At 39.5% G+C, this 23,349-nt stretch overlaps 1 protein-coding gene across 1 annotated transcript in view; it reads left to right on the top strand.

The window, feature by feature from the left end:
- Nucleotides 1–1,633: 1,633 nt before the first annotated feature.
- The window catches only part of C6 (complement C6), a 90,276-nt gene continuing 68,560 nt past the window's right edge, over nucleotides 1,634–23,349 (top strand). The window contains exons 1-4 of the mRNA XM_036759354.1: nucleotides 1,634–2,157; nucleotides 13,363–13,525; nucleotides 17,583–17,739; nucleotides 22,244–22,388. Of these exons, the coding sequence (XP_036615249.1) occupies nucleotides 13,383–13,525; nucleotides 17,583–17,739; nucleotides 22,244–22,388 (445 nt within the window). The 5' untranslated portion in view covers nucleotides 1,634–2,157; nucleotides 13,363–13,382. The remainder of the gene's footprint in view (nucleotides 2,158–13,362; nucleotides 13,526–17,582; nucleotides 17,740–22,243; nucleotides 22,389–23,349) is intronic.

The following is a 23,349-nucleotide window of genomic DNA, read 5'->3' as shown; positions in this document are numbered from 1 at the left end:
TTTTTCTGTTTTTTCTCTGTCATTTGGGAGTAGGGGTGGGAGAAAGAGAAAATCATTTTCACTAAAAAAAAAGTAATTTAAAACAAATAGTTCACAGGCTCTGAGATTGCTTTAGTATTGCTAATAGCTCACATCAGTTAGTGACTTACAATTCATGAGGCATTTTCCTCATTACAAAATGAAATAGATGATATGACTGAAAAGAAGGTTCAGGGAAGCTACTTGGCTTCTCTATCATCACAAAGTCTGCACACATCAAAGCTGGGACATATGAAGCCGTGGGGTGTGTGGGGTGTTCAGGGAGGCCTAGCATACCAGTGTGAGGGCCTGCAGAGCCCTTTTCAGGGCTGTTCATCTTCCTTTAGGGTCCACTTGTAACCTAACTGTCTCTTTACTGGGGCCACACCCCAGTAAAACATGTCTCATCAGATGGACTAAACCAGTTTGAGAGTAACCGACAGGCCTCAAACCCATCAGAACTCTAAGAGCTTGGTCAGACGTAGAAGAAGCCAAGGTCATCCACTGGCCATCGTCAGTCATCTTGACTTTTGTCCTGCCACTTGACTTCAGTGACTCTGGATGAGAGTGAGGCTGACAACTATGCAACTCTGCCTCACTTAAATCCAATTCATAGGTAAGTCAAGACATCACCTGTGACGTCATTGATCCTCTTCAAAAACAAAGGATGAGCAACAACATAATATGCAAAACATATTTCTTCATTAGGCACATTCCTTCCCCTTTAACCCCTCCAAAGAAAAACCCAAGGAAAATAAAGGGGAAAAACATGCTTCAATCTGAATTTTGAGACCATCAGGTCTCTATCTGGAAGTGGATAGCACTTCATGAAGTTTCACTGGCTCTTCCCCATACCTGGAATTCTTGTCCTTTTCATCTCTGCCTCCTGGCTTCCCTGGCTTCCTTCAAATCCCAGCTAAAATTCCACCTTCTACAAGAAACCTTTCCTGAGCCCCCTTAATGCTGGTGCCTTCCCTCCATCAGCTATCTCCAATTTATTCTGTCTATGTCTTGTTTGTGTAAAGTTGTTTTCACATTGTTTCTCACATGAGTCCATGAACTTGAGAGCAGGGACTGTCTTTTATGCCCTCTTGTACCACCAGTTCTTACCACAATGCCTGGTACATGGCAGCTCTTAATAAATAATTATTAACTTACTGTGAGTCCCAGGGCCAACAAGCCACAGCTGCTCCATTTTTTTCTTGAAAGGCTCAGAAGGGAAAGGTCACTAAGGTCTTGGGCACAGTAGGCTCAACAAATAGCCCTCAATTGATTGAAACTACAAAGTCTATCAGATAAATACCCTGTGGAATTGTCTGAGTCCGTTACTGAAAGCCCAACTGTGCCTTGCATAACCATTAAGAGAGGGTACACATGGACAGATGGACGCATGATGAGACAAGAATTTGCAGACATCAGTAGGAACTAAGTTTGCTTTCCTTGGTGCTTCTCTTGAAAATTTTTCTTCCTTTTGACTCCACATCCTCTCATATATTTCTCCTTGTTCTAAAAGTACCCTCCCTTCATTATTTCAAATTTCCATACAAAATATACTTTTACTGGACCATCCTCATAACACTGACAGTGATAGAATTGTTATGAGGATCAGACGAAATGAGGGATGCTAAGAGCTCTATTAATGTCAGTTATCATCATTTGTGACTTCTACAATAACATTGCATTTCATTCAGATCAGGCTCCCAGAAAGATGGAATAATTCAAGCATCAGTTGAGGCGTATCTCTGACCGTGCCATGACCAGTTAGAGTCACTTCTGCATTGGGAGTGGATCATTTTAAAGAGCTGCAGGGAATCAGTTGATGCTTTGACAGCCCTCCTGGTAAGGATTGTACCTCCAGTGATGACATTAGAGGAGATTAGCTAGCAGCCGGTCATGGCTGTTTTGATCATTGCATAAGCCCTGAGCATTAGAGTTTTCTCGGACACAGTGCTCTGCCTAGAGGTGAGTGGCACTGAGGGTTCTTTCACTTTCAATCTTGTGAAATGTTATAAGCCATAAGATCATCAGGAGACCTCTAACCTTTTTGTGGACGAGGACACGTAGCTGCCTGTGGCTGCCACTTTGGACATCTCTATAAAATAAGAAAGAAGGATTGCCTTAAATCAGAAAAAATATCAGGTAAGTTCCTCAGGCTTCAAAGGTGTAGGATGGTTAAAAAAAATGTTACTATATGAAGCATCACATTTAAACTGTGGTGCCAGATTTACCTGGGGTTCCAAACAAAATACACACAAATCGCTTCATCCCAGGTTTCCCCCAAAGCCTGGACCTGAAGTCTTCATCCTTGACCACATTTGCCAGATCCTTATCACAGAGGGAAAAACCGGAGGAAACAAAGTTTCAATTCTACTCACAAAGATTTTACCACAGTGGAGCGGAAAACCAGGTTTGGAGTCAATCAGGTTCAGATTCAGGCTGTTATGTACTCATTGTCTGACCTATGCCAAGTAACAAATTCCTCTGGGCCTCAGTTTCTTCAGCTGTAAAGTGAAGGCTAGGACTAGTTGCCTTCTAAATCCCCTTCCAGCTCTGGGGAGCTAGGGAGACGGAGTGCCAGGACTGGGGTAAATTAAAACCCGAGCTCCAGCCCAACTTAATGGAGCTGCTTTGTGGCCGTGTGAGTAAATATTCAAAATAAATATTGCATGGGTTTCTGTTTCCCCACTATTTTTTAGAGCTGAGGTAGCATGGAAACCTGTCTTCGGGATTTCATAAGACGTTCAAGAGAATTTGGGATGGCAAACTGTTGAGGTTGAGGTCATATGAATTCTGCAAAAATCGGAGTCTTCTAGCCAAGCTTTCTTCTGTACTTAGTTCACCTTCCCTCCCTTGCTGCTCAGACGAAGGTACTCTGGGATCAGCCTGTTGCATCTAAAACACTATTTACGAGTGTACAGAGTGCCCTGTGAAATTTGTGATAAATCAAGTGTTTAGAGCTGTTAGAGAGGAATAAGTGAAGAATTAAATCTTTTTGATGGTTTGCTTAACTATAGCATTAAACACTTTTAGCTAGGGGCGGGGGGGGGGGAAGACCTTGGTTTTAATAAAATCTTTTATTTTCACATAAAACACTTTCCTTCTCTCATAACAACGAAACACTATATAAGGAGATACTTCCCAATTAGTTATTTTATTAGCACCCCATCAAGTCAGAAGTTTTGAAGTTAACATTAATTTGCAGTATCTCACGAATTGTCTAAGAAAAAGAATAACCAGGCTAGAAAGAAGAACACTGTTTAAGGGTTCTGTTTGTGAAATTTTTATATAATAATTGGCCCCAGATACGCCTGGTTTTTTCATAATAGCTCCTTTGTTTTGCAAAAGCTGATGGCGACTGCTGGGGTCATGTGACCTATTTTCCGATTTTGGTTGCTGCAAACAATGTAAAGATTAGTCCCACAAGATGCTTTTTTAAAAATCAGCTTTTTCTTCATGTACATCAGAAGCTCCCTGTCATTTTCCCTACAGCTAAGAGAAGGAAGACAAACCAGAAGGTATCATTTTCTTCCTGCATAGTGTATTCATTTTGGAACGCAGACAAAAAAAAGGGTGAAGGTCCTAATTTTTTAGATATTTTTTGTGCTTGCTCAAATGTAGCATGACCACTGGATGGCAGAAAGATAGAAACTCAGTGCCTGGGTGGCACAGTGGATAGAGAGCTGGATATGTAGTCAGGAAGACCTGAGTTCAAATCCTACCTCAGACACTTACTAGCTATGGGATCCTAGACTAATCAATTAACCTCAGTTTGCCTCAGTTTCTTCATCTGTAAAATGAGGATAAAAATAGTACCTTCCTCCCAGAGTTATTATGAGATCATGACTATAAAGTGCTTAGCACAGTACCTGGCAAATAGTAGGCACTATTTAAATATTACTTAGCATTATGAGTATTCCTAGCTAATATCTATCTGTTTCTGTTTCCTCGTGTGTAAAATAACAGTAACAGCACCTATATGCCAGGACTGTTGTGAGGATCCAATGATTTCACATTTGTGCATTGCTTGGCAAATCTTAAAGATCTATATAAATGCATCTCTTTTTTTTTTAAGATTTTTTATTTGATATTTTTTAGTTTTCAGCATTGATTTCCACAAGATTTTGAGTTACAAATTTTCTCCCCATTTCTACCCTCCCCCACACTCCAAGATGGCATATATTCTGATTGCCCTGCTCCCCAGTCAGCCCTCCCTTCTATCACCCCCTTCCCCTCCCCCCCCATCCCTTTTCTCCTTACTTTCTTGTAGGGCAAGATAGATTTCTATGCCCCATTGCCTGTATATCTTATTTTCCTGTTGCATGCAAAAACAACCTTTTTTTGAGCATCTGCTTTTAAAACTTTGAGTTCCAAATTCTCTCCCCTCTTCCCTCCCCACCCATTCTCCCTAATAAGGCAAGCAATTCAACACAGGCCACATGTGTATCATTATACAAAACATTCCCATAAATAGTCATCTTGTGAGGGACTAACTATATATTTCCCTCCCTCCTATCCTGTCCCCCTTTATTCAATTTTCTCCCTTGACCCTGTCCCTTTTCAAAAGTGTTTGCTTTTGATTACTTCTTCCGCCTATCTGCCCTCCCTTCTATTGTCCCCCTTTTTTATCCCCTTCCCCCTACTTTCATGTGGAGTAGGATACCCAATTGAGTGTGTATGTTATTCCCTCCTCAGGTCAAATCCAATGAGAACAAGATTCACTCATTCCCCCTCACCTGCTTCTCTTTCCTTCCAATGAACTGCTTTTTCTTGCCACTTTTATGTGAGATAATTTACCCCATTCTATCTCTCCCTTTCTCCCTCTCTCAGTATATTTGTCTCTCATTCCTTAATTTTATTTTGTTTTTTTAGATATCATCCCTTCATATTCAACTAACCCTGTGCATATATGTATATATATGTGTGTGTATATATGTATGTATGTATATGTATATGCATGTATGTATGTATATATATATTGTGTGTGTGTGTGTATTCCCTTCAGCTACCCTAATACTGAGGTCTCATGAATTACACACATCATCTTTCCATGTAGGAATGTAAATAAAACAGTTCAACTTTAGTAAGTCCCTTGTGATTTCTCTTTCTTGTTTACCTTTTCATGCTTCTCTTGATTCTTGTGTTTGAAAGTCAAATTTTCTATTCAGCTCTGGTCTTTTCACTGAGAAAGCTTGAAAATTTTATTGAAAATCCATATTTTGCCTTGGAGCATGATACTCAGTTTTGCTGTGTAGGTGATTCTTGGTTTTAATCCTAGCTCCATTGACCTCCAGAATATCGTATTCCAAGCCCTTCGATCTCTTAATGTTGAAGCTGCTAAATCTTGTGTTATCCTGATTGTGTTTCCACAGTACTGAAATTGTTTCTTTCTGGCTGCTTGCAATATTTCCTCCTTGATCTGGGAGCTCTGGAATTTGGCAACAACATTCCTAGGAGTTTTCTTTTTGGGATCTTTTTCAGGAGGCAATCAGTGGATTCTTTCAATTTCCATTTTACCCTCTGGCTCTAGAATATCAGGGCAGTTCTCCTTGATAATTTCTTGAAAGATGATATCTAGGCTCTTTTTTTGATCATGGCTTTCAGGTAGTCCAATAATTTTTAAATTGTCTCTCCTGGATCTATTCTCCAGGTCAGTGGTTTTTCCAATGAGATATTTCACATTGTCTTCCATTTTTTCATTCCTTTGGTTCTGTTCTATAATATCTTGATTTCTCATAAAGTCACTAGCTTCTACTTGCTCCAATCTAATTTTTAAGGTAGTATTTTCTTCAGTGGTCTTTTGGACCTCCTTTTCCATTTGGCTAATTCTGCCTTTCAAGGCATTCTTCTCATTGACTTTTTGGAGCTCTTTTGCCATTTGAGTTAGTCTATTTTTTAAGGTGTTATTTTCTTCAGCATTTTTGGGGTCTCCTTTAGCAAGTCATTGACTTGTTTTTCATGATTTTCTCACATCACTCTCATTTCTCTTCCCAATTTTTCCTCTACTTCTCTTACTTGCTTTTCCAAATTCTTTTTGAGCTCTTCCACGGCCTGAGACCATTCATATTTTTCTTGGAAGCTTTTGATGTAGGCTCTTTGACTTTGTTGACTTCTTCTAGCTGTATGTTTTAGTCTTCTTTGTCCCCAAAAAAAGATTCCAAAATCTGATTCTGAATCTGGGTCCTTTTTTGCTGCCTGTTCATGTTCCCAGCCAACTACTTGACCCTTGAGCTTTTTGTAAAGGTATGACTGCTTGTAGAGTAGAGAGTACTTTGTCCCAAGCTTTAAGGGCCTTGTGCTGCTGTTTTCAGAACTACCTCTACACAGCCAGACCTGCCACACCAGCACTCATCCTCCCCCAAGAACTGCCAACCCGGACTGTGACTCAGACCCAAGCAGGCTCTGTACTCCTGCTCTGATCCACAGGTTAATTCCTCGCACCAGGTGGGCCTGGGGCCAGAGGCAATTGCAGCTGGAAGCAGCCCCAGAGCTGTCCCCAGGGCTGGGGCCGGACTGCACACTCCTTAAACTCCATTCTAGCAATTCTACCCAATAGCCTTCTCTGCTGTCTTTGGCATTTGTGGGTTGAGAAGTCTGGTAACTGCCGCAGCTCACTGAATCAGGGTGCCATGCCTGTTCCGCCCGGCTCCTGGTCTGGTTGGTCCTGGCATGGCCCACACAAGGCTCTGTTCCACTCTGCTCCCAGTTCCGTGAGATAGACCCTTCCCAGCGACCATCCAGGCTGTCCTGGGCTGGAGCCCTGCTTCCCTCTGCTATTCCGTGGGTTCTGTAGTTCTAGAATTTGTTCAGAGCCATTTTTATAGGTGTTTGGAGGGACCTAGGGGAGAGCTCATGCAAGTCCCTGCTTTCCAGCCACCATCTTGGCTCCACCTAAATGCTATTAGGTAGAGCACTGGATCTGGAGTTGGGAAGACTTGAGTTCCAATCCTGCCCTAGATATTTACCGACTATGTGACTGTGGGCAAGGCACTTCCCCTCCGTCTGCTTCTTTTTCCTCCTCTCTAAAGTGGAGAAAATAATAGCACCTCCCTCCCAGGGTTGTTGTAAGGATAAAATGAGATATTTGTAAAGCACTATATGCTCACACACATATGTGGGGTGTCTGTGTGTGTGTATGCGCGCGCGCTTGTTCAGTTGTGTCCAACTTGTTATGGCCCCATTTGGGGTTTTCTTGGCAAAGATACTGGAGTGATTTGCCATTTCCTTCTCCAGCTCATTTTACAGATGAGGAAACTGAGGCAAACAGGGCTAAGTGACTCCCCCAGGGTCACATAAGTAGTAAGTATCTGAGGCCAGATTTGAACTCAGGTCTTCCTAACTCCGGGCCAGACACTCTATGCACTGCACTATCTAGATGCTCAACTATATAAATGCTAGCTACTTTCACCATCATCATCATCATCATCATCATTAGTATGAATTCAATTTAAGGCATTTGCTGATTGATTGACTGATTAATAATTAGCCTTAATAAAATGTGGGCATTAGTCACAGAAGACTCAATAGCCAATCAGAAAGTGCCTGTCAGGCTTGACAAGCTATTCTGACCTCATTCTTTATTGGGCTGCATCTGGTCACCTTTGCCTTTATGATCTGTTCCTCTGTGCTTGGGGATTGTATGGAGCCTTGGTAGGGAAATGTTATTATTTCTGATAGCCTAATATTTCTTGATAGTCACATTTCCTTAGCAACTTGCTGCCTAGTCTAGGAGATGGGAGTAGGAAGAAAAGAAATTGGAGGTCTCGCTCCATTTCACACTACTTGTTACTGGGAGTTGCCTTTTTTCTACGTGAGGCTAGACATGCCTCATTCATTGTAAACTTGAAAGTGGATTCCATGTATTGGCCTTTTTCTAACACAGAGGGTTTGGATTATTCAAGCATATAATTAAGAGGCATTGTTCAAGTGACATAACTATTAGGTTTATTAATAGATTCGGTTGCATTTTGGAGATGTTTATGTATTGCCTTTAGGAATGCTCTTATTTCTGGGTTAACAAGTAGCAATGTACCCTCTGATTTTTAAAGAGAGAGAAACTTTCCTCCCTTTGTATTAGGTTCTTTATTTCAATCAAACATTTATTAAAATTTTAATTTAATTATATGTGTATTTAATTAAATATTATCAAACGTTTAATAATGAAACAGCTAGGAGGTATAGTGGATTGAATGCTAGACTTGGATTCAAATTCTGCCCTGGATACTTACTAGCTGTGTGGCCCTGGCCAAGTTACTTAACTTCTATCTGCCTCAGTTTCCTCATCTATAAAAGGAGATAATTATAGCACCTACCTCATAGGGTTGCACCATGATCAAATGATATGATAAGTAGAATGCTTTGCAAACCTTAAAGAGACACACAAACACACACACACACACACACATGCATTGTAGCTAATAAATGTCTCTTTAGCGTAAGGTACTTCTGCTAAGGACACAAAGTTCAAAAAGTGACAGTCTCTGTTCTAAGGGAGCTTACAGTTTAATAAAGGAGATAAACTATATACAAAAATAAGCATGATGCTAGGCAGAGTGTGATAACTGCAAAGAGGCCTAAACAAAGTATTATAAAAAATCTGAATTATAAATCACTTTTACCTCGGAGGATCAGGGAAGGCTTTATGGAAAAGGTAACCCTTGAATTAGATCTCATTGGCATCTAGTGGATAGGGGGCTGGGCCTAGAGCCAGGAAGGCTCATCTTTATGAGTTCAAATCCCACCTCTGACATTTACTAGCTGTGTGATCCTGGCCAAGTCACTTAACTCTGTTTACCTCAGTTTGTCATCTATCAAATGAGCTGGAGAAGGAAATGGCAAACTATTCTAGTATCTTTGCAAGAAAGCCCCAAATAGGGTCATGAAGAGTCAGATATGACTGAATGACAACTGAATTAAACCTTGAAAAGAGAAGAATTCTATCAGATGAAGTTTTGGAGGAATAGATTTCAAGTATGAGGGGTAGGACAGAAGCAAGAAATGACAGATTGTTAGCATTGAAGGGGAAGTGACTAGTATAGTTTGGCCATCTCCCCCTGACAGCCATCTTTTTGCCCTGGAGAAACTTCTACTTGGGGCCCTCATCTCCCTATTAGTGAGGGTCCCTCCTGGACCACTATTTCTGGAAGGCCCTGGCCACCATGCTTCACTTTACTCACTATTCTCCTCCTATCCCCTTGCCAGCTGCCTTGCCAACCCACATTATCTTGTATCCTCTTTCCCCATTGGTTCTAGACACATAAACTATGATCAAATGGACTCTACCATTGTTCTTGGATGGGCTGTGTCAGTCTATTCCCTCTTGGAACCTTATCACCATCCTTGTAAATTTCTAGACCAAATGCCACTCCCTGGCCATCTCTTCCCTTACCATATTATCACCCTCCTTAAAATGTAAGCAATTTGAGGTCAGAAACTTTCTTTGCTTTTACCTTTTTTATCTAAGGCATTTAGTACAGGGCTTGACACATATTAAAAGCTGGATAAATGCTCTCCCCACCCCCAAAATGAAGTCAGGAAGACTCATCTTCCTGAGTTCAAATCTGGCCTCAGACGCTTACTAACTGTGTGACCCTGGGAAAGTCACTTAATGCTGTTTGCCTCAGTTCCTCATCTATAAAATGAGCTGGAGAAGGAAATGCCAAAGCACTCCAGTATCTTTGCCAAGAAAACCCCAAATGGGGTCACAAAGAGTAGGACACTCCTGAAATGACTGAACAACAACAAATATCCTTTTGTCATTCATTCATATGCAGTTCAAGAGAGGAGATAGGATGAAATTAGGCTATTCAGGTAAGTTGGAGCTAGATTATGGAAGACCCTGGATGTTAGGCCAAGGAGTTTTTATTTTATCCTTAAGGCAATGGGGAGCCACTGGGTTTTTGAAGCAGTGGACACTAAATGTCACCTGAAGACTGACTTCAACCAGAGTGAATGAAACACAAACAAATCACATTACAGTTATATATGAAGTCAGTTAAGAGAGGTAGCATGTGGACAGGCAGCCTTGGAGCCAAAAAGACCAGAGTTCAAGTCCCACCTCTGATACATGTTGGCTGTGTGACCCTGGGAAAATAACTTACCCTTTTAGTGTTCTAGGCAACAATCAAGAAAATGGTGAGTTGCATTCTTCATCTAGAAGTTATCCATACCAATAAAATTACAGGTTTAATTTCTGTATCTATGAAATCAACCTATAAGAATCTATGAAATACTTACTATATACCAGGCACAGGGCCAACCACTGAAGATACAAAGAGAAGAAATTACAACCTACTATCTAAGAGATAACATTTAATAGATGTTACCTCTTTTTGCATCCAATAAACTAGCAACAGCAAACTGACCGTGTTACAGAAAAAATACACTTATATATTACTTCACGATTTACAAAGGACTTTGTATACATTATCTCACTTGAGCCTCACAATGCCCCTGGGAGATAGTTACTACAGACTTCATTATCCCTATTCTGAAAATGAAGAAACTGAGACTGAGAGAGATAAGAGTAGGTGGTATATATTACAGGCAGAATTTGAACCCAGGTCTTCCTCCCCGGCATTCTATCCATAGGGCCATGCTTTCTCTACAAACTATCACTCATTCTCTATCATAGGTTCCCAAAGAAGGGGATACCACCCCCTTTGTGGGGAAGCTAGAGCAATGTGGAAGCGGTAGTAACCTCAGGTGCAATTGGGGGTCATTGAATAAAAATAAAGGAGGAGTGGAAGCATAAAGAAAGAAGAGAATTTTGAAAAACCATTTGTATATGTTTCATCTGTTGTGTAACAGAGTTAAAGACATAGTGATTATATTATTTTCCAAATAAAGCACAAAATGCAAGTTTTAACCTATTAGTGGTCAAGTCTGCCAACAGGTCTTAACAAGCAAGTGTTGACAGGTGAGTGAGTTGCACATTGTCAGGAAGTCTAAAATGCCTTGGCAGGAATATGTGCGTGTAATGACTTCTTTACAATACCATACTATATGTGTCATCAAAATTTCAATGCAGAAAACCCCCCCACAAATTTACAATAAATTATTAAATTTAAGATGCTTCAATGACAACCACACTGGCATACCCAGGATGGCTGCTAGTACAGATTCTTTTATCTGCTTTAGTAGGAAAGACAACTGTTTCAGAGGTCAACAATCTTCTTCAATTTACATATACCAACAGAGAAATAAAGACCAACAGACAGGGCTCTACTGCCTGAATCAAAGCAATATTGCCTTGTACTTCACATTCAGCACTGGATCGAGAGAGCCTTTACCTCTGAGCAATTGGGGACCTCTGAACATATGGCCACTCAGAATCTCGACCAGGGAATCACAAGATCCTTCTTGTAAGCGAGCCCCCAAAGCAAAAGCTCACTTCTCAGAATATGTACTCTTTCAACTAATAGGCTCAGAGCCAGAACTCTTCTGACTCAGTGACTAATTAGAAATTAACAAAAGATGTGTAAGCCTTCCTACAAGCAAGCAAGCTTCCCTTAGTGGGCTCCACATGAGGCCTGTTGATAGACGGGTTAGATCTTATTCCCCATTAACCTTATAGATGCATCATTTTAAAAAATATATATAATTCATATTTTTTTGAAATGACATGAATTTAAAAAAAACACTAAAGGGTTAAAGAAAGTAGATTTCCAGGGGTGGGAGGTACAGGGTATTTTTTTGGAAAAGGAGGCAGTAGGTCAAATAAGTGTGGGAACCTCTGCTCTATATCCATCTTTTGCTAGAAAATCTATTTTGCAGAGGAAATGGAAATAACTTAGCCAATTGGCATCAATATTCAGCAGCTGATAAGGCAAAATCCAATTCTATGACACATGATGATGAGCTTTAAGTTTTAGATTAATTGTGATATCTTATAAGAGCAACAGGAATTATCTCAAGGACGTCCTTGTCTCCCGACACACTGGACCAGGGCAAATGATGCAGAGGCTCATGTTGTTTCAATCATACCTGTGATGATCACAAGATCATCAGGTATCATCTGGTCTAACCCTTCATTTTACTGATGGGTAAATTGAGTAATTGTTTCATATAGAAAAGAGAATTGAGTACTCCTATATTCTCAACCCCTTCTTTACAATATGGAGTAATGTGAATTAATCTTCAGTTGCCTGTTAATATTGGTATAATGAAAAATGTGTTGAATTTGTTGTGAGACTTGAATTCCAGCTCTATTACTTACGAGTTATATCACGTGGGTCATTTCTATGGGCTTCAGTTTACTCATGTTTAAAATGAGGGCATTGGATTAGCTCTCTAAGGGTCCTCTTGGCTCTAGATTCTGTGATCCCTCCTCTGCCAAATAGAATAAGTCACTTCTCATTGTTCTTAGGCCCTAGGCTGAGTGGTAAGAGATGTGTTCCAGAGGGTGGTAACCTTTGCTTCTCCTTCCCTAATTTACACAAAATGTGGATTCAGCAACCCACACAGTTGTACTTGGGGTCATCCAACCTCAAGTATTTGCAAAAGAACCAAAAAAAAAAGAAAGAAAAAAGGCATAAAAGTTTTGCAAGCCTTGTAGTTTATCCCATGAAGTTCAGAGGATCAGTAACTTTTGCCACCCCTGACGATACCTATTGAGATGAATGGTTCAAAGCAAAAGTCCTAGAACTAGTTGACACAGTATATGTAGGCCTTCTATGGGAATTTTCTGTTCTGAGAGCTTCAAAAATATAGTAGTGCTGGTGTGGGTAATATCTTCCCTGGAGGAGATCTATTAGCAGACTCCTGGGATCACGTTTAGTTCTGTGACTGAGAATGAATGAATGAAAATGGATTTATTGAATACTTAGTATGTGCAAAGCACTGTGCTAAGTGGGAATACAATTCGAAAAGTAAGACAGTCCCATTCTCAAGTAGGTCATATTTTAATGGGGCAGACAACATATGTTGAAAGTGTTAACTACAAGTAAGATGGAAATGTAGCTACACAGTACAGTGGTTAGAACGCTGGGCCTGGAGACTGGAAGACCTCAGTTCAAATCTGGTAACAGACACTTGGTAGCTGCATGACCCTGGAGGAGTCACTTAACCTTGTTTGCCTCAGTTTTCTCTTCTATAAAATGAAGATAATAATCTCACCGACCTCCCAGGGTTGTTATGAAGATCAAATGAGGCAATAATTGTAAAGTGCTTAGCCCAGTGTCTGGCACATAGTAAGTGCTCTAGAAATGTTATCATTATTATTATTTAACGTCTCTGTGCTTCAAAATCTTCAACTGTAAAAGGTTTTTATAGTTCCTGGCAAATAGTAGTTACTTAATAAATGCTAACTGACTGACTACTTAACTGTATCGTGTTATCCAATGTCAGGAGGTGAACGCTCCTGGAGTATGGACCAGAACATCTTATTATACTCTATCCTGCTGAGTGCCCTGATTGGTGGGAGTCAGGCCTGTTACTGTGAACGGTACCCATGGACTCCATGGTCCAGCTGTTCACGTTCCTGCAATTACGGAACCCAGAGGAGAGAGAGGTGGGTGTGACAATTTGACTACTTCTTCTTCCTTTGGGAGTCCATGAAAACTGAAGCCAGTAATCAGAAATTCCATTAACTGACGAGGAAAGTGGGAAGGATGAGGCACCCACAAAATGAATACTCACCATAAAAGTTCATTCGTTGATTCGATTCAACGCAATTCAACATTCATTAAATACCTATTCTGTGAAAGGCACTGGACTAGGCCCTAGGGGTGATTAACTTTACCATTTTGTTATCCCTAAAAAGCAGTTCCTCAAGCAAATTATCTTCTTCTTCTTCTTCTTCTCCTCCTCCTCATTCTCATTCTTGTTCTGCTTCTTCTGCTTCTGCTTCTCCTAGTTCTCATTCTTGTTCTCATTCTTGTTCTGCTCCTTCTTCTTCTTCTTCTTCCTCTCCTCTTCCTCCTCCTGGTTCTCATTCTCATTCTCATTCTTGTTCTTCTTGTTGTTCTTCTTCTGCTTCTTCTTCCCCTCCTCCTCCCTCTCCTCTTCCCTCTCCTCCTCCCTCTCCTCCTCCCTCTCCTTCTCCTTCTTCTTCTTCTTCTTCTTCTTCTTCTTCTTCTTCTTCTTCTTCTTCTTCTTCTTCTTCTTCTTCTTCTTCTTCTTCTTCTTCTTCTTCTTCTTCTTCTTCTTCTTCTTCTTCTTCCGTTTCTTCTCATTCTCCTTGTTCTCATTCTCGTTCTTCTTCTTGTCCTCCTCCTCCTCCCTCTCCTTCTTCTTCTTCTTCTCCTCCTTCTCCTCCTCCTCATTATTATTATTATTAATTATTATCAGATGGGAGTTTTAAGATTATCTAATCCAATCATTTCATTTTACAGATGAAGAAAGTAAGGCCAATAGAGATTAAGTTATTTTCCCCGGGTCACATGGCAAACTATTGAGAGGCAAAAACTAAGACACAGCTCTCCTAATTATCTTGGGTCAGTGGTCTTTGGTTTGCTAGCCTTGAAGTGCCCAGAACTTTATTACTTAACAGCTCTGACAGTTCTGAATATTTTAACCTATTTTCTATTTAAATCATTTACTAGTAATAACTTGAGAATTTTGTAGCAGTAAGATCCTAAATTGTGTGCTAATGGTCTGAAATGGTGAAAGCCTCATTGTCTGAGTCCTCAGTTACTTGGGGAGGGGGGAGAGTATTTCCAGATCACACTGTGATGCAGACAAACAGACGATGGTTCACCAACTTACATGGTCCTGCTTGGAAGTAGTTCTCCAAATCAGTGTAGAAGAGTGGTCTCAAGCTTGAGAAGAAAAGAAATGAGCTCTTAGTCACCAGAAAGAGATTTAATCTTTCTGACCCCCAGTTTACTCCTCCCATCTACACGATAGAAATACTAGCCTACCCACCTTATAGGGCTGTGCTGAGAATCAAGGAATTATAATATCTTCCATATCTGTTTCTACACAGTATCTATATGAGAACTCTCCTCCCTCCTATTCCTCAAGTGAATTCCCACCTATTCCTTCAACCCCTAACGTGCACTTTTCCCCATTTGATCCCCTTATTCAATCAATTCTTTGCTTGTTTGTTCAATTGTTTCAGTCATGTTCCACTCTTCATGACCCCATTTGGAGTTTTCTTGGCAAAGATACTAGTTTGCCATTTCCTTCTCCAGCTCATTTTACATTTTTAGGAAACTAAGGCAAACAGTCACATGACTTGCCCAGGGTCACATAGCTAATAAGTGTCTGAGGCTGTATTTGAACTCAGGAAGAGGAGTCTTCCTGCTTCCAAGTGCAGTGTTCTACCCACTGTATTACCTAGATGCCCTCAATAGATTCTAGTAGTTTCCTATTACCTGCAAGATTAAATATAAACTTCTCTGCTTGACATTCACACACGTTCACAGTCTGACCTCTTTTTACTTTTCCAGTCATCTAACACGTTACTGCCGTCCATGCTCTCTATCATTTAGCCACAATGGTCTATTTGCTGTTCTTCATGATTGATTTTCCAGCTCCCATCTGCACACCTTTGCATGAGCTGTCCCCTGTGACTGGAATGCTTGACCTCCTCAACTCCCCTCCTCCTAGAATTCATGATTTCCTTCACATCTCAGGCCAAGTGCAACTCTCCACAGAAATGCCCCTCCAAGGTCACCTTGCACTGCCAGGGGGCAGTGATAAGGCACTCAGCCGGGAGTCAGGAAGACTTGAATTCATATCCAGCCTCAGAGACTTACTAACTATATGACCTTGGGCAAGTGACTTAATGTTGCTTTGCCTCAGTTTCCTCAACTGTAAAATGGAGATAGAAATAGCACCCACCTCCCAGGGTTGTTATGAGGATCAAATGAAGCAATGTTTGTAAAGCACTTAGCCATAGTAAGTACTATAGAAAGGCTAACTATTATTTTTAAATGTTTCTTATATACATACATATATACACATATATGTATATATATATATATATATATATATATATATATACCTAGATGTACGTATTGTCTACTTTATTAGAATATAAATTAATTGAGAAAAGACATTATTCTGGTTTTGTTGTATCTCTAGATTTTGACATAGTTCCAGGCCTTTAGTAGGCATTTAACAAATCCTTGTTGCTTGTTTGCCTGATACTCCACATTGTCTGTACCTCTCTTATTTTTAATATTAACTGATATTTGTGAATTATTGCTATATTTATCTTATTCTCTTAGATGGTAATCTCCATGAGGACAGAAACCATGAATTATCTAGACTTTGTCTCTTTCTCAGTAACCAAAATAGAGCTCTGCACACTAAATGTGCTCAATAAACATTTTTAATCCTGTGAAGTTGATGGTTCAGGCACTATTGTCCTTGCTTTTTCAACGAGATATTGAAAATTCAGAAAAATTAAATGGCCTTTCCATGACTGCATAATTAGTAAGTGGCAGAGTCAAGAGCCAAATGAATTTGTTTCCCTAGCACCTGTAGATGAGAGAATTTTGGAAAATGACAATATCTGAACCAATGGAAGGTATAAGGATTATTTTCAGGCAGATTAGTGCTTTTACCTCTATTTCCTATGTAAGGAAACTGAGACTTAGTTCCAGGAAGACCCCTATCCCCCTGCCTAAGGTCTCGCAGTAATTCCTCAGGAAACTGGAATTCATAAACTTCTGTCCACTAACATTCAAATGTCACTCTCTTGACATGTGGTACCCATAGGTCTTTTACAACCTGAGAAGACATCATAACTTTCCATTCCATTTGTTCTACCATTTTCCTCAACTCCTCTATAGAAATGCCATTGTTTAAATAGATGGCCATGGGACCCATTCTGTCTTATTCCGCCCTCCCACCTCCCTCCTCCATTTTCCTAACACCAATGTGACCTGATTGCCATCTCCTCCAAGAGATTGTTGTTGGTTGTTGTTGTTCATCCTTCATTCTTGAAGAGGACCAATGATTTCAGGAGGGTGATGTCTTGACTTGCAAATGAACTAGATTTGAGTGAGGCAGAGCTGTGCAAAGTCGTTAGCCTCATTCTCTCTTCCAGACACATCAGAATCCAGCAGCAAGACACAGATCAGGACAACTGGTGATGGTCCGAGATGCCTTGGGAGACCTTGGCCTTTTTAAGCTAGGACTTTTCCAAGCTTCAGTTCGTTTGAGGCAACTCCCATTCAGTAGTTAAAGGCTAGGTGAGAATGAAGGCAAAAGATGGGCCAGTTTGCCTTCACAAAAGAATCAATATGGAAGGGGAAGATGCTCAGAATTTCTGGCCAGAACAGAAGTAATTGCTAATTACACTCACTCTGAGCCACCAAAATCCAAGCAATGAGCAAGTGAGGCTTAAGCTGGGACCAGTTATTGGCCAAGCAGTAGGATCCACAGTAATTTGGGTTTAAAGGCATAGTCAAGTAGCTCCATTTGAATCCCAATGGACTTTATTAAAGCCTGGTTTTTCAGAGCTACATTTCAAGAAATCATAAATGAAAACTGCATGAGACAAAAGAATTAATTGTTAATTTTTTTCATTTCACTTACGATTTCCAAGAGTGGTGCCCCAGTGAATGGAATCAGCCTAAGTACAGTTCTTATTGTTGTTGTGTTCCTGGTTACAGACAAATAGTACAAGACAAATATTATGAAGAAAACTACTGTGATAGGCTGTGTTCAAAACAAGAATCCAGGGCATGCAACCAGCAAACCTGTCCCATCAATTGCCTCCTGAGTGACTTTGGACCATGGTCTGAATGTGACCCTTGTGTTAAAAAACAGGTATGTAAAAATGATATAGCAAAGGTGATCTTCCCTTGCAGGGAAGCTGAGTCATGGAGAATTAATTTATTAAGACAACAAATGAGTTAAAAAGGAGCACAAGATAATAAACTTTGAGCTGGACATGATCTTAGAGACCACTGAGTCTAACCCTTTAATGTTACAGATGAAGAAACTGAGGCCCAGAGAAGTTAGAGGAATTGCTAACATAAAGATTCAGATAGTTAAAATAAGAGATGTAGGAAAATCTTTTACCCTTTTTTGAACTAAAAAAAAAAAAACAAAGATAGCTGTCATCTTTTCAGATGAGGCAACAGAAAACATAGATAAAAGAGATAAACAGGGAAATTATAATATGCTTAAAGGTACCATAGATAATGAATCAAGCAGTTCTTAGGGAACAGTATTATCTCTAGATATCAACAAAATGAAGAATGAGCAGAATAATGAACTAAGCATTCAACAATGAAAAAAACTAGAAAAGCAACAAATCAAAAACCCAAATAGCAAATGAGATATTATGAAAATTAATGAAAAATTGAAAGTAAAATACCCATATTGAATTGATAAATAAAACTATGAACTTTTTTTACTAATAAAATAAATAGTGAGTCTGATTAAAAAAGAGAAAATAAAACCAAATTTTATTTACATTTTAAAAGAATTCACAGCAATTGAAAATTTAAAAAAGGAAATTATCAAAAATTACTTTGGTCAATTATATGCTGACAAGACTGAAAATTTAGAGGAAATGGTTAAATATTTGCAAAAATATTAACAGAGGAAAAAATATGTTATTTAAAAATTTAAGTTAATGTAAAAAAAAACAAATTAAACAAACCACAAATGAACTGCCAAAGGGGGAAGAAACCCAGGACCAGATCAATTTACAAGGAAATTCTATCAAACATTCAAACAACAATTAACTCCAATAGTATGTAGTGTTTACAGAAATCAAAAAGAAGGAATCATTCCAAACTCCTTCTATAATACAAATATGTTCTTGATGCTTAAATCACAGGAGACAAAGCAGAGAAAGAAAACCATAGATTAATGAACAGCAACACAAAAAATATTTAAATGAAATATTAGTAAAGAAGCTACAATAACATATTAAAAAGATTTTAGACTATAACCAGGTTACATTTATAAAAGTAATACAGTATTGGTGCAATATAAGAAAAATTATAAGCATAGTACAACATATTAATAACAAAAATTATAACCATATCATTATATCAATAGATGCTGAAAAAGTTTTTAACAAAATCCTTTATATATGTTAAAACCAACAACAACATTAGATAGCACAGTAATAAATGGATCTTTCCTTAATAAGGTCATTATTAGTATCTACTTAAAACTCAGACTCAATATTTTATTTAATAAAGAAAGACTAGGAACCTTTTCAATAAGACCAGAGATATGGCAAAGATATCTATTATCACCAGCTTTATTTGATGTAGTTCAGGAAATTATTTAATCTCTCAGTCTCCCCATTACCCTCCACCCCAATCTAGGATTACAAGTTGATGAGAGGGGGGAATGGGAGAGATGGGGGGGGCAGAGAGAGAGAGAGAGAGAGAGAGAGAGAGAGAGAGAGAATTTATTGAGTGTTTACTATGTATCAGACACTGTGATAAATACTGGGGATACAAATATAAGAGATGACCTCTGCCCCCCAAGAGCTTACATTCTAATTGGAAAAGACCACAAACATATAAAGAGGTGCTAAAAAGGAACTTGGGGGAGGGAAGGAAAAAATCCGCACAAAAGCTAATGAAGAAATTGCAACGTGTTTCACAGAGTCCTGGGTCCTGAAAGACAGAGCAAAATGTTTACCTATCAGAGTAGGAGTAGCCAGTGATAAAGGTCAAGTTTCTGGTCTGAAAGTAGGTAGGAGTCAAAGGAGACGATTTGGTGGAAGAATTCCCTACACAGATGAAATCACAAATACAGCTCCAAAAGAGAAGCAGAAAAGAATGGGGGACTCTGGCTACTAATAACAAAAATTATAACCACATGATTATATCAATAGATCTGAAAAAGTTTTCAATATGGGAGGGGAAGATCATAGTAAGCACTGTAACAGCAAACACCTTAGCACACCCAGGATGGCTTGCTAGCACAGGTTCTTTGATCTGCTTTTAAAGGAAAGCAACTTTAAAGGGGTCAACAATCACTAGTTCAGGGAAGAAGTCAGCCCCCTGAACATCAGAGAAAATACAAGCAGAGAAATTAGCATAAAAATCAACAAACAGGGCTCTGACTGCCTGAATCAGAGTAATATTGCAATGCACTTTCCGTACACCACTGGATCAAGAGAACCTTTACATCTGAGCAGTCAGGGGTCTAAACATATGACTACTCAGAGTTTCGACCAGGGAATCACAAGGTCCTTCTCATAAGTGAACCCCCAAAACAAAATCTCACTTCAGAGTATACATACACTTCTCAGAGCCAGAAAGCATCACAACCCTCATGACTCAGTGCCTAATCAACTTAATACCAAAAGGTGTGAAAGCCTTCCTGCAAGCAAGCCTCTCCTAAGCAAGCCTCCCTCCCCCAAAGGCCTCTGTGACTCAGGAGGTATCATAGCTGTGAGCTAGGCCAGAGCTCAAAGCAGGTCACATAGGCCTATTAATAGACAGGGAAGATCTTCCTATTGCTTTGACATTATGCTGCCCAAACCAAATAAGACCTGAGTCCCCTGGATAACTACTGAGATTGCCTTTACTTCATGTCTGTTATGATTTCATGCTTCCACGGAGACAGTATCCATGGAAAGACGATGAAGGGGAGGAGAAGAACCCTGAATGTGAAGTCAGAAAACCTGAGTATTTTCCTTATAACCACCCTATGAAGTAGATAGAGAAACCATTATTAACCTCTTTTTACACATAATATCAGTGAAGCACAAAGTGTATAAGTGACTGTTAGTAAAAGGTAAAATTAATTTGAATCAAGGTCTCCTGATGTCGAGACTAATGTTCTTTCCATCAAACCACAGTGTCCTTCCTTATTAGCTATTTTAAACCTCCAATCTCCTTATTATTGGAGATGGAGCTAGGATATGGATAAAGCATTGGACCTAGAGTCAGGTAGACCTAAGTTCAAATCTAGCTTCAGACATTTACTAGCTGTATGACCCTGGACAAGTCACTTAATCTCTGTCTGCTTCAGTCCCCTCATCTGTAGATTGGGGATGATAATAATAGCACCTAATAGGTTGCTGTGAGGATCAGATGACATAATAATTATAAAGCACTTAGCACAGTGACTGGCACATAGTAGGTGCTATATAAATGCTAGCTATTGTTATTACTATTAAACATATTCTGATCACACTTCTGGCCTCAGGCTTTTCTAGGAGACGAGAGGAGCAAAACAAAGGAAGTAGCCAGTGTATGACAGGGGCTGAAATTGAGCTGAGATGGAAATAAGAAAACTGATGACCAGTTCTCCTTCCAGACTAGAATGTTACTCAGTTTGTTTGCATTTCAAAATTTTAAAATTTGCTGACCAGGAAGCTTATTTGAGCTAGGTCATTGGCCTTCATGGACCCTGACCAAATTGGGTATTATAGTAAGCACACCCAAGAATTGTGTAGTTGCTTCTTCACTTTTTTAAAAATTACTTTCCAGGTAGGCACTATGGCATGGAGAAAGTACTTATATAATTTTCTCCTCTGCCTTTCTTCCACAAAACCATGAAGTCTTTTTCACATTTATAACCTCATGGTATTAACAAAATAGGGAAAAGCTAGTGTTATCTTGCATAATACACTTACATAGTTAAATATGTCAATAAATATTTATGACTTGTTCTAATGTATAAATTACTGGAAGAGCTGGAAGGAATCTTAGGGATAGAATTCTTTCATTTTGCAGATGAGTAAACTGAGGCACCAGAGTGTTTGATGACCTGCCCCAGGTAACACAGCCAGCTAGTGGCAGAGACTGGAATCCCTATTTGCTAGGCAAGAAGGGACCTGAAGGTTCACTTAGTCCAACTCCCTCATTTTGTAAATGAGGACACTGAGTGACAGAAAGGGCAAGTGACTTATCTATAGTCATACAGCTAGTAGGTAGCAGAGCTGGGACAGGAACCCAGGTTTTCTGACTTCACGTCCAGGGTTCTTCTCCTCCCCTTCATCACCTTTCTGTGGATACTGTCTCCATGGAAGCCATGAAATCATAACAGACATGAAGTAAAGGCAATCTCAGTAGTTATCCAGGTGACTCAGGTCTCCCAGCTCTTATTTCACTACACTCTTTCCTCATTTTCATTTTAACTGATGGAGAAACTAAGTCACACTTAGAAAATGGTTTTCTTAAAGTCCTGCAAAGTCACTGACCTGACCAGGATTAAGAACCCAAGTCTATGGACTAATAAATACAAGAATTCTTTGGAATCACACTGCCCCAGTGAACAAGTAACACAGTATTTTGGGGTTTGGGCAGCAATAGTCAGAGTTCCCCATTCTTCTCTGCTTCCCTTTCAGTTTCGAGTGAGATCCCTGTTGCGTCCCTCTCAGTTTGGGGGGCAGCCGTGTACGGAGCAGCTGGTGGCATCCCAAAGATGTTATCCAACAAAACTGTGCAACATAGAAGACATTGATTGCAAGAACAAATTCAAGTGTGACAGTGGTAATGTACTTTTCTCTCCTGGGTATCATCTCTAGCTTGGAGAAATAGACCTCATAAAAATCATTCCAGTTTACTTCCTGTAAATGTTATCAGTCAGCAGTCTTGGCCACATTTGAAAAAATTTAAAAACAACAACAAAAAATATCCCCAGAGCAGTATTCTACTGATTATCAAGGTGTCCGTGTGTTAAATGGAAGCTCAGGTTATCATCATTTTGCTCAAGCTTCCTGATTCTTTTACTAATCATGTTTCAAGGCCAAATCACTTCTTCTGATATTGCCCAATGAGGCAGACCAAGAGAAAAGAGTAGGAGGAAGACAAGATCAGCATAAAAGAAGGGCTCCTATTTATAGGCTTACATCTGGGTAATCAGAAATTAGGAGATAGACGGGAGAAAAATCATCAGATTAATGAAGTTATTTGAAAAGTTTGTTGTAAGGTTTTAAAAAAATTTCAGGCAGATGGGGATTCTAAATATGAGGTGTTCTAGAAAGCAATGTGACTGATTTTCTTGCATGGATTATGAACTGATCATGCAGGCCATGAGAAAATAAACAACATAGAAATGACTTGTGCAATGGACATGTCATTGGAATAAATACATGACTTCCCAAGGTGACTATTTTGAGGAAGAAAATTTATTTGATGCATAAATTCTGTTTTTTTGGTGGGGAAAGTGGGTCTGAAACTGTGATTTCACTGGTTTAGAAAATACTTAATGTAGAAACTTCCTCTGCAGATGCAGATGGCTACTTTTTCTGTAATTTATAATTCTACAAAGTTCCCTGAGAACCTGAGAGGTTAATTAACTTGCCCATGACACACATCTAGTATCAGTCAGTGGCATGGTAGATACCATGCTGGGCCTGGAATTAGGAAGATCTGAGTTCAAATCTGAGGTCAGACACACACTTAATAAGTGTGCGATCCTGGGCAAATCATTTACTATCTCCTTCCTTCC

Source organism: Trichosurus vulpecula, chromosome 1 (genome assembly GCF_011100635.1).
Source record: "Trichosurus vulpecula isolate mTriVul1 chromosome 1, mTriVul1.pri, whole genome shotgun sequence".
Taxonomy (NCBI): Eukaryota; Metazoa; Chordata; class Mammalia; order Diprotodontia; family Phalangeridae; genus Trichosurus; species Trichosurus vulpecula.
This window is presented reverse-complemented; position numbering and strand designations above follow the sequence as displayed.